We start from the raw sequence: 19,588 nt of genomic DNA on the forward strand, positions 1-19,588 counted from the left end.
AGTCGGGTCACAACTGCAAGTTTCCAAAGTCGGGTCGCAAATGCAAGTTTCCAAAGTCGGGTCAAAATTGCAAGTTCCAAAGTCGTGTCGCAACTACAAGTTTCCAAAGTCGGATCGCGACTGACTATTCAAGTGGGGCCGCAATGGCAAGTATTAAAAGAGAGGTGCAAGTACAAGTTTTGAAGTCGGATCGCAACCGCTAATTTTCAAAGTCGGGTTACAACTGCAAATTTGCTAGTGGGGCGCAACTGCAAGTACTAAAAGAGGGGCGCAAGTGCAAGTTTGAAGTCGGGTCGCAACTGCAAGCTCCATCAATTAAAAATTTAAAAAGATGGATTTTTAGCAAAAAATAATAATGTATGGGACAAGTCTGGGATAGATCTTGTGCTCCATCAATTTAAAATTAAAAAATGATGGATTTTTAACAAAAAAATGTATGGACAAGTCTGGGATAGATCTTGTGCGCCAGAGGCATCATTGTGGTGATTACTGCTAAACTGGGTCAAAACTGAAAAAACAACAAAGGAAACGCTCTTCACAACTGTGTTATGGTAACTAAAAATATGTTGTGCAGGCGAGCCCACTAAGACGTATGCGCTTCCCTTATGAATTCGTATGTTTGCTTTAGCATGAGCGACAGGAGACATAAAAAGGCCAAGCCCCAAAAAACAACACGGCATGTGCAAATCGTGGGGAAAGGAAAAAAAGTCTAGCCAAAATATATGATGATGTCATGTGAATGAGACCATAGATAAATCTCAGCTAGCTGAGTTCTAGGTGCTCCCAATTACAAATCCTAGATGTTTTGCCTCAGTAGAGCGAATCCTCGTCCATGGAAGCGTCGACGTCCTCCGCGGCCTTGCGCTCCAAATGCCCCTGCGGCGGGCCTGCTACCTGCGGCTGCGGCGCCTCCTCCTCGAAGCTCCCGCCCTGCTTGAACTTGCGAGCAAAGTACTCGTACTTGAGCACGTCCAGGTCGCTGACGCTCCGCCTCGCGTGCTCCATGCCCCCCAGGAAGTGCTTCCGGGTGATCTCGGCGCCGGCCATGGCCGCGGCCTTGCCGACGAGCGAGCTCCTCTGGATGACGTCGCGCACCGCCAGCTTGCACGCGCGCTGGCAGATCTCCGTGATGTCGGCGCCGCTGAACCCTGCCGTGGAGCGGGCCAGGTCCGGGAGGTTGACGCGCCTGGACAGCGGGGACCGGCGCAGGCACGACTTGAAGATCTGCAGCCGCGACGCCTCGTCGGGGAGCGGGATGTAGATGAGCTGGTCGAGCCGCCCCGGCCGGAGCAGCGCCGGGTCGATGATGTCCGGCCGGTTGGTGGCCCCGATCACGAACACCGTCTTCTTGGCGTTGATCCCGTCCATCTCCGTGAGCAGCTGGTTCAGCACCCGGTCCGACGTGCCGCCCGCGTCGCCCACGCTGTTGCCGCGCTTGACGGCGATCGAGTCCAGCTCGTCGAAGAAGAGGACGCAGGGCGCCGACTGGCGCGCCTTGTCGAACAGGTCGCGGACGTTCGACTCGCTCTCGCCGAACCACATGGTGAGCAGCTCCGGGCCCTTGACGCTGATGCAGTTGGCCTTGCACTCCCTGGCGATGGCCTTGGCCAGCAGCGTCTTGCCGCAGCCCGGCGGGCCGTAGAAGAGCACGCCCCGCGACGGCTCCATGCCGAAGAACTCGAACATCTCCGGGTGCTCCACCGGGTACTGCACCGTCTCCTGGAGCTCCCGCTTGACGTCCTCCAGGCCGCCCACGTCCTCCCACGACACCTTGGGGACCTCCACCAGCCCCGTCTCCCGCAGCGCCGACGGCTTGGTCACCTCCTTGGCGTGCACCAGGTCGTCCATGATCACCGACATGGAGTTGAGCACCTCCACGTCGATGGTGTCCGCCTCGAGGTCGATCACGTCCATCTTCTGGCGGATGCACTGGAAGGCCGCCTCCGAGCAGAGCGCGGCGAGGTCGGCGCCGACGAAGCCGTGCGTGTCCTTGCCGATGCGCTCCAGGTCGACGTCGTCCGAGAGGGGCATGTCCTTGGAGTGGATGCGGAGGATCTCGAGGCGGCCGACCTCGTCGGGCACGCCGATGTCGATCTCCTTGTCGAAGCGGCCGAAGCGCCGGAGCGCGGGGTCGAGGCTGTTGGGGCGGTTGGTGGCGCCGATGACCATGACCTGCGCGCGCGGGCGGAGGCCGTCCATGAGCGTGAGCAGCTGGGACACGACGCGGCGCTCCACCTCGCCGTGCGTCTTCTCGCGGTTGGGCGCGATGGCGTCGATCTCGTCCATGAAGATGATGGACGGCGCCTGGGCCTCGGCCTCGGCGAACACCTCGCGCAGGTTGTCCTCGCTCTGGCCGGCCATCATGGACATGATCTCCGGCCCGTTGACGACCACGAAGTTGGCGCCCGACTCGGCCGCGATGGCGCGCGCCAGCAGCGTCTTGCCGGTGCCGGGCGGGCCGTAGAGCAGGATCCCCTTGGGCGGCTTCACGCCCAGCGTCTTGAAGAGCTTGGGGTGGCGCAGCGGCAGCTCGACCAGCTCCCGGATCTGCGCGAGCTGCTTGCGGACGCCGCCGACGTCGTCGTAGCCCGGGCCGTCGAGCCTCTCCTCGTCCTCCCGCTTGACCGGGCTGGCGTCGTCGCAGAAGACCTGCGTGCCGGCCGCCACGATGACGCACTCGTCGGGGTCCGTGTCGACCACCTTGAACTCCACGGCGTGCATGTGGCCGTGCACCACGAACCGGTCGCCCTTGCGCACCGGCCGCCGCGCGCCAATGAAGTAGGCTGCAAATCCATCCATCCACGCGCAGAGCAGAAAGAATCAATCAACAGCTCAAGAAGACGCAAGAATCAATCGACAGCTCAAGAAATGGTTGACGACGGTTACTAGAGAGAGGACTTACGCTTGACGTAGGCGTCGAAGAGGTTGCCGCTGATGCCGTCGACGGAGTCCTCGAAGGGGGAGATGGCGACGCGGGCGGCGTCCTTGACGCCGGGGCAGGGGACGACGGTGACGAGGTCGCCGAGGCGGAGGCGCAGGTTGCCGCGGACGACGCGGTTGACGCGCGCCAGGCCGTCGGGACACGACGCGTCCTTGGCGGCGTAGCAGACGGTCTCGCGGCGGCGCTTGCCGCGGAGCGCCACCACGTCGCCGTTGAAGAGGTCGAGCGCGTCCATGGTGCCGGGGCTCAGCGCCACCGTCGAGCTGTCGACGGCGACCCCGCCCTCGGCGTCGTCCACCACCAGCCGGTTCGGCGCCTTCTTGCGCTCCAGGATCGCCGTGCTGTAGTCCTTCTTGGGCTCCATTGGCGGCAGCGGCGATCGATCGATCAAGCTTCCTCGGCCGATCTGATCGGAGATCGAGCGAATCGGCTGGATCGAGTCGATGGCTGGCCGCCGGGGTTCTGGATGGAGGCTTCACGGCGTCGCGGTGGGGGTATATATAGCGAGCGGGAACCGACGTACGTGGCCGCCACGGAATCGACCGACCTGAGTTCAGCTTGCATTGTCGGTTACTGTCACGTCCGGGGACTCATTTTTTTCCTTTTCTGATTGAAGTCTGCATGGAAATTGCTCCACGGCTATACTTACCATAGCTTACTCTCTCTCTCTCTCTTTTTCCCATGGTACCATAGCTTACTTGTGTGCGTGCCACGTAAGCAAATCACTGACGTGTACGCTCCGCTTAATTAAGGAACATACAGAGTGTGTGTGTGTGTGCGAGAGAGAGAGAGATGGTCTTTCTATCTCCCTGGTCCTGCAACTGATGCATATTTACAACTTCCCCCGATCGGGCGGTATGGTCCTTCCTCGAACCCCTCATGAAGTCCATCGTCCAGGCTCCTGCTCCGTCGTCACCTTCTCGCCCCACTGGTGTCATTGCATTCTCGCCTCCTTTCCAACTGGACATGCGTATGCCTTCACCTTTGTCTGATCATGTGGCATATGTCGCCCTGATAGGAGAAGCGCACGGGGAGTTGGGGCAAATTGATCATCGGTCACGTGACTCTAATTTATAATTTATGTGCACTGCGCAAAAAGATTAGTCGGAAGCGCACTGCAACATCTGTAAGTTCACCATCTATTTGAACTTGTCTGCATTTATTAAAATGATATTCAATACCTACCTCATCCCTTGCACAAACTTATGTGTATTACATGTGTGATTGTGTCACCGATTTTCGCCTCCAATCCGAGAAGCTAAGATCTTTACTGAACTCACCACCCCAAGCCATTCCCATTGAGTTGAAGCACTGACTAGAATGTGAAATCTGCAACTTCTGATTTGGACATATATGAATGTATGAAATGCAATGCAATGCAATTATGAGATGAATATGGATGTACTGTGAAATTTTGTGAGTGTATATGAGAGCAAGCCGCAACAAAAATCTAGACTTCCACCTTCGAAATGGAAATAGTTGTTGTATTATGAGTGTTGGCCGAAAGAAAAACCAAAATTCCACCTCGTATATGGAAATGCAGAAAGTTATGTTCCAGAAACCGCATGAAATGTTCGTGAATTGGAGGTGGTTCTAAAAGAAAAGTTACATCTCTAGTGTTCAAAGTATTGGAGGTCGTTTGCCTTTGGAAACCGCTTGTAGTGTGAAATCATTACATGCGGTTATGCATCCGCCTCTAATACTACAAATATTAATGACACATGCTTAGATGCGGAACGGGAAACCGTCTCTGGCCCATATACAAAAACCTCCTCTAAAGTTCACTCTTATATTAGTTGGGGTTTTCAATTGCAACTCTTTATTACAATAGGCCTATGAATAACCATTTTTTAATGGCACATGTCTTGGGACAAACCGAGCATGTTTCTTTCCGTAGGGTTTATTGACATCCCACCTTGCAACATGGAATGACACTTGGAGCCCATCGAGTTGTCTAATGAGCGTGGCATTTTCAAATGAAACTCACAATAGAATGGAAAGTTTGACATAAAATTGTTATACATGATGATGGCTCACACTGATGTATATGTGGATAATAAAAACTGTGGAAGCTAAAACTGTGTCTCAGATATTCCTATGGTTCATGCATCAAGGGATAGTCTTGACTAGGGACAACCTCGCTTGTTGAAACTAGAAAGGTAGTAAGCGTTGTGCCTTTTGTCCTCGTAACGAGTCCATTAAACACACATTCTTTGAACGTAAGCATACTTGTTTGGTATGGTCCATAGGCCATATAGCTTCAAACATCTAACCATCCAGTAGCGCACATAATATGATTGCCAACTAGTTGAGGGGTATTGACAAAAAGTTCCATTCACATATTTGTTGTTGGGGGGGGGGGGCTCGTGTTGGACTCTGTGGCATTCTAGGAATGATGTGGTTTTTAACTAAAAAAATTTGTTTCAACTCTCGTGCTAGTTATTCACGCATGTACATACCGGCTCCGTACTTGGTCTATTCTAAAGATACCGGGTGATAGAGACCTATTTTCCATGGTGTCTACTTGGCCGAAGCTTACGGGCATAGAGGTTTTCTTCAACCATGGGTGACGGTGTAGTTTCAGATAATACTTCCTTAGTTTCCCCCCTTTTTCCTGTAAAATGGTTTATTTTTCTTTTTGTCTAGATGTGTTGTCTGTGTGCATCTTGTTATGCAGAGGCTGGGCGCTTGCTCAGTGTGGTTGTATCAAATGGTTTCTTTGCTTTATTATGCAATAAGAGGAGTTCTTCCATTATCAGTTGGCACTTTTAGATTCTAATGATGACATATGAGTACAATGTGTCAATTTACATGAGCATGCTAATCCCGCTTGTATAGGTTCATATGACAGCCATCTAATGCATTACAGAGACATTCAAAATACAAAATAAATGATTATTGTAGATTAAACTGCAAAAGGTCAAATAAAAACATATAACGCAAGTATAATAAAATTTCATAAAGACGAATAGTGCATACCTTTAGCTTATGTTCATAAGCTATCAAAGAAGATTAATCATGCACACCTACAACATCATCTTCCTTCCGAGATAACTCGTTTTCTGTTCAGAGGTCTCTTTCCTACTTGAATATATTATTAGACTAACTCAGATACATCTGTTTAGTGTTGACAAGTTCTAAAAAAACCTACATAGATTATCACACACCAACTTTGATCTATGCTACGTTAGTTTCTCTAGTATTGATCTCCTTTTCACTTGTCAATGCATTACAGTTATCTGACGAACCTAGTTGGCTTCTTGTTATCACATCATTTTTGGTAGACATTTTTCTGTGGTACAAAGAATGCCTCCAAGAATCCTCTCTTCACAGAACATACACTTATTTTTGGTAGACATATTTATGTGGTACAAAACATCGGTTGTAGACAGACTTTGCCTTGCCGGCCTCCACGCGACCTTTGTCTTGCCCGGGATCTTATGTCTCCAAGTTTTGTCCAAGCTATCTCCTCCTTCTTCGTACTAGAACTTCAAGAGCTGCCATCAAGCCAAGCTTCTCTTTTGTTATGCCTATGACAGTATGCAGTGCATACCAAAAAGGTCCCAAATTTCTCCACTGTCCACGCCCAACAGTCCTCCATGTTGGTCAATGGTAGCGGAATTTGACGTTCTACCTCCACATCAACAAGGAGAAGATGGTACTGCAACATCTCCATATTTCATGCCCTAGATGCTTGGTGAGTTAATTCACATACCCTAGTTGGGCAATCCTCTTTTACTAGTGCAAAAGGCCTCATCATGTTATCCCTTAGTAACCAATTGTCGTTCTAGATGTGAGTGGTTTCTCTCCCCCCAATTCTCCTTTATTAGTCTTTGTTTCAAGATATCTCTTCCATCTAGGATTGATCTCCACATCTATGATGGTCGCAGCCCCAATTATGGATTCAAGAAATCCGTATTGGAAAAATATGCAACCTTAAGGATCTGAGCTTTTAGATAATTTGATTTCCTGAAGAATTCTCCATCCTTGTTTGCCAATAACGCCAAGTTAAACAACTCAATTTTCCTAAACCACATTCCTCCCAAATACTTTGGTTTCCTTCCGTGAAATCCAAGTTGTTTTCCTTTTACCTTCCTTGGTTCCCCACCAAAACTTTCTCAACTCGGAGTCAGTGTGTTCACACAAGCCCCCTAGGAAGTTTGAAGCACCCCATAGCTTATGTGGGCAAAGCTTGTGCTACTGATTTTTGTAAGAACCCCCTTTCCAGGCACAGAAAATAATTGTTCAATCACCCTTTTATTCTTTTCCACAATCGATCCTTCACATACCTGAATACACCATTCTTCGATCTTCACACCTCTGTAGGCATATCGAGGTATTTTTTATTCAATAAGTGCTACTGATTGTACCTCTAAAACTTGCTTCACTTCAGCCTTCAAGTCATTGGGACAACCCTTGCTAAAGAATACAGAAAATTTCTCCAAATTTACTCTTTGATCCGAGGCATTGGAATACAAGTTTAGAACTTCTCTGATTTCCTTGATGAATACCTCTCGAAGGAGGAAAAGAATCTAGTCCAGTACATCAAAAACTACCAAGAAAGAAATCCGAGGCAACTAATCAACGGGTACCCTCTAGGGCTTCCTGTAGCGGACAGTTGTGCTTCAAACTATGCTTCTTGAAAAGTGAAAGGCATAGCATAGCTATGCTACACGACAAATCTCACATGTACTTCTCGAAAAGTGAAAAAAGCATAGCTGTGCTCAGAAAGTTGTGCTTCTCGAAAGTGAAAAACACAGTTGTGCTTCACGGTGAAGCATAATTGTGTTTTCAGAAAAGTAAAAAAAAACACAAAAATTGTTTTCGTGTGGAGCATGGTTGTGCTTCCGGTTTCTTGTTTTAGTTTCTATTCAATTTTTGTTTCCCCCTGTTTTCGTGCTTTTCTGGGTTCCATTTTTTGCTTCTATTTTCAGAAGAAATCATCCAAATTTATTAATATAGGATTTAGTTTCAAAGATCTAAACGCCAAAACACAATGATGACAACAATTTGTGATTCGGGCATGCCGTTTAAGAGAAGGCAATAAGTGTCTCACCTATGATGTGCCATTTGTCAACGCTAGAGAAGTGTGTGTACAGGCGTTCGTAGGGGTGAGTGTATGCTCATGTATATGAGTGACTTAATTGTACCGTATTTAGAAAAAAAATGCTATACAAGGTGTGAGTGACCTTTACCAGAGGTACCCTTAATAATACGTAGATTTTTTTTTGAGAAACACGGTACCCTTAATAATAGTGATTTCGAAGAAACCATCCCCGGAAAATGGGTTGCACCGTGGCAGGAAGGGCCCGGTAAGGCCGATATTATTTGGGCCGTGAGCTGACCGTGGCTGGACTGGACCAACGCTAGCTTCAGCCTGGAGCTGACGAGCGAACAGAGAGACCAATTCCTCCCGACTCCCCCAAGAGACAGCCAGCGCCGCCAGGCAGCAGCGGCGACGGTTGACGGCGACGGCGGCAGCAGCACCGGTGCGGCACAAGCGTCGGCGGCAGCACAGGTGCGTACAGGCCATACCCGTCCGCGCAACCTCTAATTTTCTTCCGTCCGCCGCCACTGGACGAGGGTCTAGCTAGGGTTTTGATTCGAGCGAAACCCCAGCCCCCTAGCTCGACTCACCCGGTGCTCGTGTTGTTTCCTTGTTCGATCCGCTTTGGTCGGGCAGTGTCCGCTGGGATTGACAGTTCGAACATTGCTGGGCGAGGGAGTGCGGCGGATTTAGGTTGCAATTCGTGGCTTGCTGGGTTGTGCAGTAGCTTGCCACTGAGCCGCAGCATCCGCTTATGCCTGTGCGCTCGTGGGTTAAATTCTAGATGCAGATAGGAGGGGATTGATGTATGTCATGGCCTAGCCTATGATTTGATTGGGTTTGGTGTAGCGGATCTGGCGAAGAACAGCAGGGGTCAGAAGAGAGAAGATTTGGGAGGAAGATGACAGAGAGGAGGACACTGATAACTTATTTCTTCATTGATAATTCAGATCGGTTACAAACCCACGCACACTGACGCTGACACCGGAACCCTGGAGTCAGGGTTAGGATCTACAGTAAGACATTTGTGTACAACCTCCTGGTTCTTGTCAGTTCGGACACGCTGTTGGTGGGTTGAATTCGTTTTTCCTGGATACTCAAAAATGGTGATTCCCAAATAGTGTGTCCTGACCGGGGAATTATCTGCTCACAAGTTCTTTCCAAGCATTGCTTATGCACAGTGTGATCTAACCCTGCCTACAGAAATCTGTGATAGCTTTAGAAATCCTACCAGATTTAATGTTGTAGTAAGTTGTAAATAGTATACTCCCTCTGTAAACAAATGTTTTCCTCTGTAAACATTGGAATAGTATTATTAGTAAAGATACTAAGATGCATGAATAATTCATTAGTGCATTGTCTTGATAGTGCCAGGTTGGCTATCATTTGTTTATGATTGGCACCAAACTCTGGAGATTTCTTTGGATTGGATCTTTCTACCGAAGTATTTATTACGATTAGTATAATCCTTTTGATGCAGGTCGTTCTTTTTTTTATCAGTATAAAAAAATGCTCCTAGGCGTGCGCTTAAGTGTGCCTAGGTGCTTGGGGACAACAAAATGCCTAGCGCTTAATCGTGTAGGCGTGCACTTAGGCGATATAAGCACTAGGCGGTGGCAAAATGCAAAATTAACGCCCAACGCTTTCTTTATTCTTGTTTTAATAACTGCATTTGCTACTTGTTTGCCTTCTCTTATTTGCATTTTCTGCTTGTTGTCCTTTTTTTATTTGCATTTGCTGCTTGATAAGTTTTACTTTTGTTATTTATGTATACATATGGATGTATTTTAATGGAGCAGGCATGTTATCTGCATTTCCCCCCTTACAGTTGGCAGCATTGTAAATTCATCTTCTGTTACAACTTACATGCTTGTTTAGTTTCTTATGGGTTTGGATTATAGAGCAATGTTCATCTCTAACTCTTGAAGCTATTATCTGTTTTGCAGATTGTCATTGTATTGTTCAAGACTTGTCTTATCTGCTGTAGACTGAAACAACTCAGGATGTCATTTTATGCAAGAAGAGGTGGAGATAGGGGTAGTGAGCGTTTTCAAGGAGGAGGACGAGGTGGATATGCCATGCGTGGGAGATCAGGGTTTCCTCCTCGAGGACCACTTGGGATTAACGCTCGACCATCTGCACGCATTATTGCTAAGGCAAGGCCAAACCTGTCACTTCATTTTTGTTCATGGTCAGATTCCTGAATAAAGCAGAAAACTGAATGATGAGAGTGGAGAGCATCCCTGAGATCTTTATATGGAGGAGCAGTAGTAACAGTGTTGTTTACTGTTAATGGGGCCTTTGTTGGCTAGAGCATCTCATTGATCATGTGGAGGGGCAGAATTAACTTTGGTATTCTGATGAATACTTTGTTGGGTAGAGCACCGCCAAGCTTTCATTTATGGGTGACAGAAGTAACTGTGGTGAATACATCTAACGGATACTTTGAAGGATACCACCTGTTCATCAAACACATGAAGGGGGAAATACATGAAAAAGAAAATTCATGCAATCCTTGCAATTTTATGTGTCTGGTTAATGTGGCACTGAAGCAAGAGTCTCTGCTGATCTTGTTGCTATGTTTGAAACTTTATGGAGTTCCATGATTCGATGTGTATGGTACATGAGACACTAATGGTTATTGGAACTGCAATGTGCTGCTCCTCAGACAGTTCTGGACTGTACTCCAGTGGTGTGCTTCTGGGCTGTCTCCCGAGGAAGAGCTTAAGCCATTTATATATTTGGCTTTCGAAATATGTGATATTGTTGGAACTCTTTTCCTCTCAATCATTAGCTTTATGCAGTATTTCATAGCTTGGCTGTTCTTCAGTAGCTTGTTGCTACACAATGGTTGATGCATATTCCAAGTGGTTCCTAATAGTTATCATGATCATCTCAAAAGTTTGAGGTGGCCTTCTTCTATGACAGACATGTTTCCTCACATGCTGGTCATTTGGCATTTTGCAGTCTTTTAGCAGAACCAAAGACATGACCTGGAGACCTGATCTATTTAGTGATAGTATGGCGGCTAGTGGAATCGAAACTGGTACAAAATTGTACATTTCAAACTTGGACTATCGTGTTTCCAATGAGGATATAAAGGTTGGTGAAGCAAGTAGACAGCCTGAATTTACCAGTCCTAGATTGCTATATATTAACTATTACACTAACCTATTTTTAATTTGCCTTTCAGGAGCTGTTTTCAGAAGTTGGTCATTTGAAACGCTTTGCTGTTCACTTTGATGGTTATGGTCGCCAAAATGTTCGTAACTCTTTTGGCATTTCAGCTTGAAGTCTTGAGCATATTTAGCATACTTTTTAAGAAATTTCTATGCATCATATGTTCTATATGAAAACTCAAAGTGACTTATTTTTTTTACTTCACCTTGAATGAAAAGTTCACCATTTTAATACTATATGGAGAGTAAAAATGATACATATATGTTGAGTTGCTTTCAGAGGATATTGAAACCTTTTTGCGTTGTCCCTTCAGCAGTTTCTGTTTGCTCTAGATGAATATATATTCACAGCTTAATTATATGTTAGCGATGACAACTTGTTAGAAAATCTATTATCTTGCATTTGGTATCATTTGGATAAGGAAAGGGCAAGTCAAACAAGTGGGTAATGTTGGGGTGAACCAAAGAAATTTGGGTAGAGCTGGATCTAAGTGTTGGCGAGGTAAACGCCCCGCTGGGATTAGTTCTTGTTTGCATATCCTTATTCTATTTTTTTAGTTAAAAGCCTACTTTGTAGCTGTTGTTATTGGACATCACTTGTATTGGTGTGCGTCTTTTAACGAGGGAGACTTAACATACAAGAGGAAATATAGGTCTAGTATTTAGCTAGTTTCTTCTCGTATTTTTACCTTGGGTGCAAAAGATGGTTGAATGCATGCCTATACCTTATCTTTTTAGCTAGTGAAGACAATAAGTTTATAGTTTTAGATTAAGTTTACTTGAATACTTGTTTGTATTTATTATTTATCTAGAAACATTTTGTACTCACTATTTTATTTTTATTTTTATTTTTTGAAGGGCACAGCGGAGGTGGTATTTACAAGGAGGAGTGATGCAATTGCTGCATTGAAACGTTATAATAATGTTCTGCTTGATGGAAAATCTATGAAGATTGAGGTCATTGGAAGTGACCTGGGTTTGTCTATGACACCTCGTATAAATGTTGTCGGGGCATCTAATGGTAGAGCTACGAGAACGGTTGTTATGACGTGAGTGAAAATTTCAAATTTGCCTAATTCACCATTCATGATTTTTTTTTCAATGTTCTATACATCTGCCACCAGAAGTGTGTTCGATGGGCGTGTTGGATATTTTGCTTTGACGAGTTCAGTGATGTTCTTATGTTGCCTGAACTTTTGCTGGTTTTCTCTTCTAGTATGTAACTTAAAACATCAGCTGGATCACCGCTCTGCCTCAGCCTCAGCCTATGCCAATGCATTGTTTCTTTGTCCAATGTTTTTAACACTAATTGCTTGCCCACAGTGGAAACCCCCCTCTCCTTTTTTTGTTTGTCAACCAATTTCATGCTAATCTGCCATCTTCTATTTGTCTGATCAGCAACTTCTGCATTTTAGTCATGTAGTTGTCAAATTTACTGAAGTTCGATTACCACAAGTGCAAATCATTTGCCAGTAAGCAGATCCAAGTTGTAAGAGCCTGTTTGGAATATGAGATTTTTTATTGAATCCTATCGGACTTGAACTGTTTCCTGTTAAACTCCTGCATTACAAACGGTTGTTAACTATGTTTTTACATATTTTTTTAGTTAGCAGTATTTTTGGTGTGTGTATGTGGTCATATATCCACACTATTTTGTTGTATCTGAACAAATGTTACATTTCAGGCCTGAAACGGGTCGGCGTGGTGGTGGTTCCAGCACTAGGCCTTTGAGGTAAAGCTTCTAATGATTTTGATGACTTTTAATGTGGCAATTCAGTCTGTTACTAGCAATTATTTGGCTCGTGTAGTTTATCCTTGTGTCGTTGTTTGTATTGTTAGCTGTTTATTACCAGCAATACTAGGACCTATGAATAAATTTCTTTTGACACATTCTGCTCTCAACTTGCGTGATCAACTGTGATTAGTGAGCATTTTCTTTCTTTCAAGAAAAAAAACATGACACAAAAGGTTCAGATCATGCATGTTACTAAATTTCTAGCATGAAGCAGCCATGTTGCCCGTGCCATTGGACAAATTGCTATTTCAGATGTATGTATCTATTTTAGTCATGTTGTTTCTTTGAGTTGATGCCCTCAAAACAGACAGGAATTGTTGTGTTTGGTTTTAATCTTTTTAAATTTTCTCACTCTCAATCTGCCGTTCCAGTAATCCTACCACCAGGTTGAATCGTGGTGCATTCCAAGCTGGACGTGGTGCTTTCCAAGCGGGACGAGGCGGAGGCAGGGGCTATGCTCCGTCACAGGCTCAGTTCCAGGGCCGAGGCAGGGGCCGCGGTCAGTTCCGGGGCCGGGGCCGCGGTCGGGGCAGGAAGGGGGCAGAGAAAAGCGCAGATGACCTGGACAAAGACCTGGAATCCTATCATGCGGAGGCAATGAAGACCGACTGATTGCGGCCAAGTCGGTGGCTGTGCTATCTGTTGGGTGCAAGATTTATCTCATGATGGATGGGATGTATCAGACTGGGAGCAGATAACCATGTATCTGTCTGCTCTGGTTTCCAAAACCAACTCAGCCTCTTAATTTGCAAGCTCTTAGATGTTGTTGCCCTAGAGATTGTCGTGTAAAGTAGAAGAAACAAACGAGCTATTGCATGCCGGCTTTTGCAAATTTGGCTAGTTTGTGGTCTAGATGTTGTCTTTGACGTCCCTTTGCGGCGCAGTTGTTCTCTATTTTGCTGTGGCTGCAAAATAGGCAGCATGACGCCGGTTCTTATTCCGATCTGTCTTTAGCTGTTCTGCCATGTCGGTAAGCACCTCTGTACCAAAATGCAAGGTTTTTTTTTGGTTTTGCATATGGCTTAAAAAATGCCTTACATTTTATTATCGAGGGGAACAACAAATGAGTAAAGATTGTGGTTTTCTTCCCATGTTGAACCAGCAGTAAAGATTGCTTAGTGGAAATTTTTTGAACACGCGCGCACGCATGGGTAAGTTACGAGGTTCAGCTGCTAAAGTGAAATAAAACATCAGGCACCGCCGGCAGCTACATTTTCTGATTTTGGTGGCGATGAGTGAAACATAGACTTTTCCTTACTGAAGAAGAGGAGATGCCAATAAACATTTATTTTTCAGGAGAACCTACTATTTTTTTGAGAAAAACCTAATAATAAAAAAAACCCAGTAACACGCAGTGAGCCAGAGCGAATGGGCCAGCCCATTTGCGAGACCCAGCGCATCGCTCAACAAAACGTGGCCTGTTTCCCCCCTAAAAAACAGAACAAAAAACGTGGCCTGTTTCTTTCTTTCTTTTGATGAGAGAACGTGGCCTGTTTTTGGTGGAGCGCGCCCATTCTCAGCGCAACTTCTCCAGAGGTAGAACCCTAGATCGATCTGCTTCTGTTCAAGTGCGCTTCTCATCTCCCGCAAATCCTCGACCGATCGACCGATAAAGTTCTTCTCTTCACTTCGAAGCAGGCGCTACACACAAAAATATGTACCTCGCTAATCACGTAAAAAAGCACTCCATTAATTAGTTTCTTGGATAACCCTACTTGTTCTTTTTGTGACAATGTTGACAATACTGTTGTCAAATGTGGGGGCCACACATGTTTTCCCCTTCTCTCTCATCTCTCCTCTTCCTCCTGGTGGGGCTCATGCACACGTGGCCGTTTTTTTCTAGTGCAATTTCTAAAATTTTAGGAGTTCAAATGATACTTTCAAATTTTTGGAAGTGTGAATTCTGAATGTTAAGTTTTCAAAAGTGTAAACCATTCAACAAAACTAAGTCCTGAAAACTGGTTCAAGATTTTTTTTTTGAAGGTCAAAACCAAATTTCTAAAAGTGTCGAAAATGAAAAGTTACAAAGAATATAGATCTCAAAGATGGAAAGTTTACAAAGCAGGAAAAAACAGGTCTACACAAGACCGCAATTGACTGGGCGGGGCAAAGGGCGTGGCTGCTTGCATGAACATAGTTACAACCTGAAAGACAACAACACTTATCAATCTAGGATATTTGGTCATGTCTGACTCAATCAAATTAGTTGACGATAAGAATCCTCAAAAATGGGCGACACATATATTGATTTGAGTGTATTATAAAAAATCTTAGCATTTTGAAGTGACAAAAACCGTATGTGGAACGATACTGATTGTGCTACCTTTTAAGAACAACACTTGTAAACACTTAGCGGCTCCGTGGTCTCCACATAGGCAAACGTCTGACAGTGGTTGGGCAAGGCAGCTTTTATAGTGAGGACTCTTGTTCCCGGACTCGTCTCACTGATCTCCACCATGCCGCTATCGCTGTTGGGCTTGTGTTTATACACGACATTACGTGGCCCTCCGCAACCATCATACAACCCTGTGAGCAAAGTGTGGCCTTGTGAGCTGCCAGGTCCTCGGCGATGAGATGTCCCTTCTCACGATGTACCAACGGCTCCATGTGTGTTCTCTCACTGTCGCTGCACCCTCTAGAACCCAAACCTGCAGATGTAACTCAAACTGATTTAAAGATGCAATACTTTCATGTGGCTATATATTGTGCAGAAATTAAGAGCAATGTCATGTGTTATATCTGTCGGAAAAACAATTACACAGGTGAATAAGTGTATCGATTTTGCTAATTTGATTCAAGTCGATTGAGATTTTTCTCAAGTCTTGATCAATATAGAGAAGTGTGATTTTTAATTTGGTATTATAAATATTACTTCCTCTGTCCCAAATTACAAGATGTTTTGGTAGGCCAAAATAGCCTAAAAGACGTCTTATAGTTTGGGATGGAACTAGTAACTGCATGCATCGTTTAGATGTAGAGGCCAGGGGATAACCTTCTTTTTTCCAAAAAAAAGTAAATAGTAGTACATCGAACCTACACACCCTTTTAAAGAAAAGTGTAACTAGATGGAAAATTGCGCTTCTCGCTGAACTAAAATTTTACTGTTTGTGAACAAACTGAGACTTAAGTGAACAAAGGTGTGGACCTAGATGTAGACGGATCCTATGTGTAAAATCCTCTAAACACGTACATACCTCACACTGATGAGGAAACGAGTAAAACACCACCCCCAACCTCCCCCGCACCTCCGTCAGGTTCCAGCTTCCAGGCGACACATCAAGTAGCGACTTGATGAAAGAGAGACTCTCATGGTCGAGGTCCAGTGCCATGAGCTTCCTTCCGCGCTTCGCAGCCCAATACATGGTGCCGTTGACGCCGACAATGCCGACACTGTATTGGCATCTCGGGACAGAGCCCGTGGCAACGTCCCTCCATGACGACTCCCCCAAAGTGAACACCTTCACTTGATGAGAGTTTCCCTTCCTATCGTAGGCCGCCACATGCACGACCTTGTGCCGTCCCGTCGTTGGGTGGTACCCGAAGCCATACTCCTCGTGCTAGCCTACGATGTAGCCGCTCCCTGGGGAGCCAGTGGTGGATAGCAGCGGCGGGAGAGACAGCTTTTCGCCGGTGACCGGGTTAATCACAGTGATGGCGCCGTCGACCTTCCAGTTGTCGCACAGGCAGATCAGGCCATTGCAGGTGCCGAAGATGACGTTCCTGCGTTCGTGGGGGAGATCCCTAGGGATGCCATTCCACAGAACTCTATGGCACCCTGTTGATAGATCGTCCACGACGTGCGCGGAGCCCGCGTCCGTAACTACGAGAGGCTTGGCGCGGCTCTGCATCTCCGTCGTGCGCGTGTCTACAACGTCGCGCCATCGCCGGCAGACCAGGCGGGCCAGCTGCCGGGAGCTGGGAGGGAGCCACAGCAGGATGGCCGCCAAGACGTCCGCGGATGTCCTCATGTCACCCTTGATCGCCGATGCGAGTTCGAATTGGCTGTTATGATTCCGCCGATCCATCAGCCGTTATATCCGGAGTGCTAGGGTTTTTCTTTTCTTTTGGTAGCATCCGAGTGCCATAGTTGCCAAGCACAGACCTAAAAGGCGCCCGGCCAGGGTCCGTCCATCGTGTACTTGGTTTTCATGTTTTAGACGGCAAAAACTAACGTGCTAACAGCGCCAAGTCCAGGTACGTGACTCCTCACGCAGCCGCCTCCTCCCCAATTAGGGTTCTTGTGCCTCCCACCAGCGCTGGCGCCAATCCACCTCGTCTTTGGTGGCCTTAGGGTTATGGGCACGATGGATCTCGGCCCTTGCCGGTGGGAGGGCTCCGTTTTTAAACGTGTCTTCGAGATTTGTTAGGGTTTGTGTCCTACTCATGAAGACAAGACGAGAGTTATTTACCCAAAACCATCACATTTGGGGCTAGGGTAACAACTTAGTACCACTTTTCGGACAGGGCACAAAAACCACCAATTTTGTGACTAATGACTAAGGGGGAGCACTGATTGTCTGATAAGCATGCGAAAACAGTAAAACTGACAAGTTGGGCCCACCTGCCAGGCTGATGTGGCATGCTTGTGTGGACAATATGCTGAGTTGGACAAGGGACCCACCTGTAAGTGACTCATCTGGTTGTCTCTTTTAAAATTCTTTTTCTTGTGGGCATTTCAACAAATAGTTAATGGGCTTATCAGCACACTGGTGCCGCCAGCGCGGCTCGCCGCCCTTGTTGGTCGACGGCCATCTGAGACCTGGCCGCCGATGTCAAGCTGCTGGAGCTCCCCTCGCCGCCCCTTTGTTTTTCTCCTCCTCCTTCCTCCCTGATTTCCCTCTCTCTCAAACAGGAGCAACAGCCATTCCCGCGCCATGGATGAACTCAACCTCGCCGCGCCGCCCCGACGTCGCCGAGCTTCCCCAGCCCTCCGCTGCGCCTGGATCCAACGAGTTTCGGCCGGGAACTCGTGCTCGCGGCGACCGCCAAAGGCCCTGGTCGCGACCGTACAGAGGGGGGAGGGGTGCCGTGGTGGAGTGCCCTAGTCGCGCCCGTGCGCACGGTGCCCGCCGGGAGGCCCTGGCCGCGCGCGCCGCCGTGGAGCGCTCTGGCCACGCCCGTGCTCGCGGCTCACGCATTGTAACGCCCTCGATGCGGCTATAGCTCCCACGTGTCGAGGCACGACTTAGAGACATAACCACATTGAAAGCAATGTCGCGAGTTAGGCAATCATCACAACATCCCATGTAATATAAATAATAAAGGGGAGGTACATAGTTGGCTTACACTCGCCACGTCAATCAAGTACATAAATAGCATTACAACATCCAAACACTCATGGCCCGACTACGGCGCCAAAATAAAAGATAACCCAACATGCGACACGGTCCCGATCACCCCAACTGGGCACCACTACTGAACATCAGGGAAAGACACGTAGTATCGTTGAGAGTCCTCGTCGAACTCCCACTTGAGCTCAAGCGCGTCACCAGGAGCGGAATCATCAGGTCCTGCATCTGGTTTGGAAGTAATCTGTGAGCCACAGGGACTCAGCAATCTCGCACCCTCGCGATCAAGACTATTTAAGCTTATAGGTAAGGCAAGGTAATTATGTAGAGCTGCAGCAAGCGACTAGCATATATGGTGGCTATCCTGTTCGCAAAAGAGAGCGAGAAGAGAGGGCAAAGCGCGGACGAGTAACTAAAGAGCATCCTGCGGCAAGCATTACTCCAACACCGTGTTCACTTCCCGGACTCCGCCGAGAAGAGACCATCATGGTAACTCACACTGTTGATTCATTTTAATTAAGTTAGGGTTCAAGTTATCTACAACAGGACATTAACAAATTCCCATCTGCCCATAACCGCGGGCACGGCTTTCGAAAGTTCAAATCCCTGCAGGGGAGTCCCAACTTAGCCCATGACAAGCTCTCACGGTCAACGAAGGAATAGACCTCCTCCCGAGACGTTCCGATCAGACTCGGTACCTCGGTTCTTCAAGACACTTCGACAGGTTAAAACAAATCCAGCAACACCGTCCGAATGTGCCGACAAATCCCGATAGGAGCTGCACATATCTCTTTCTCAGGGCACACTCAGATTGTCCTAGGTATGGGTAGGCCAGCCCAGAGTTGCCTCTGGTGGCCACCGGCAGCTGACAGGTGGACCAACACTCAGAGGAGCACTGGCCCGGGGGGGTTTAAAATAAGATGACCCTCGGGCTCCGGAAACCCAAGGGAAAAAGAGGCTAGGTGGCAAATGGTAAAACCAAGGTTGGGCATTGCTGGAAAAGCTTTAAGCAAGACGAACTATCAAGGGGTTCCCATTATAACCCAACCGCGTAAGGAACGCAAAAATCCGGGAACATAACACCGATATGACGGAAACTAGGGCGGCAAGAGTGGAACAAAACACTAGGCGAGAGGCCGAGCCTTCCACCCTTTACCAAGTATATAGATGCATTAAGATAACATGGCAATATAATGATATTCCAACAAGTAAATAATGTTCCAACAAGGAACGGTCTCCAATCTTCACCTGCAACTAGTAACGCTATAAGAGGGGCTGAGCAAAGCGGTAACATAGCCAATCAACGGTTTGCTAGGACATGGTGGGTTAGAGGTTTGA

At 47.0% G+C, this 19,588-nt stretch overlaps 2 protein-coding genes across 2 annotated transcripts; one reads left to right on the forward strand and one right to left on the reverse strand.

The window, feature by feature from the left end:
• Positions 1–544: 544 nt before the first annotated feature.
• On the reverse strand, positions 545–3,380 carry LOC119358778 (cell division cycle protein 48 homolog). Its single transcript, XM_037625196.1, has 2 exons — positions 2,903–3,380; positions 545–2,783 (listed from the first exon to the last, which is right to left on the reverse strand). The coding sequence occupies exons 1-2, from the start codon at positions 3,303–3,305 to the stop codon at positions 811–813; spliced, it is 2,376 nt and encodes a 791-aa protein (XP_037481093.1). The 5' UTR covers positions 3,306–3,380; the 3' UTR covers positions 545–810.
• Positions 3,381–8,313: 4,933 nt separating this feature from the next.
• On the forward strand, positions 8,314–14,006 carry LOC119352964 (THO complex subunit 4D-like). Its single transcript, XM_037619547.1, has 7 exons — positions 8,314–8,459; positions 9,935–10,144; positions 10,956–11,090; positions 11,182–11,250; positions 12,026–12,216; positions 12,852–12,899; positions 13,334–14,006. Exons 2-7 carry the CDS (start codon positions 9,992–9,994, stop codon positions 13,572–13,574), a joined length of 837 nt encoding a protein of 278 aa, XP_037475444.1. The 5' UTR covers positions 8,314–8,459; positions 9,935–9,991; the 3' UTR covers positions 13,575–14,006.
• The last annotated feature ends 5,582 nt before the right edge of the window (positions 14,007–19,588 follow it).

This window comes from Triticum dicoccoides, chromosome 2A (assembly GCF_002162155.2).
Source record: "Triticum dicoccoides isolate Atlit2015 ecotype Zavitan chromosome 2A, WEW_v2.0, whole genome shotgun sequence".
NCBI classification, from domain to species: Eukaryota; Viridiplantae; Streptophyta; class Magnoliopsida; order Poales; family Poaceae; genus Triticum; species Triticum dicoccoides.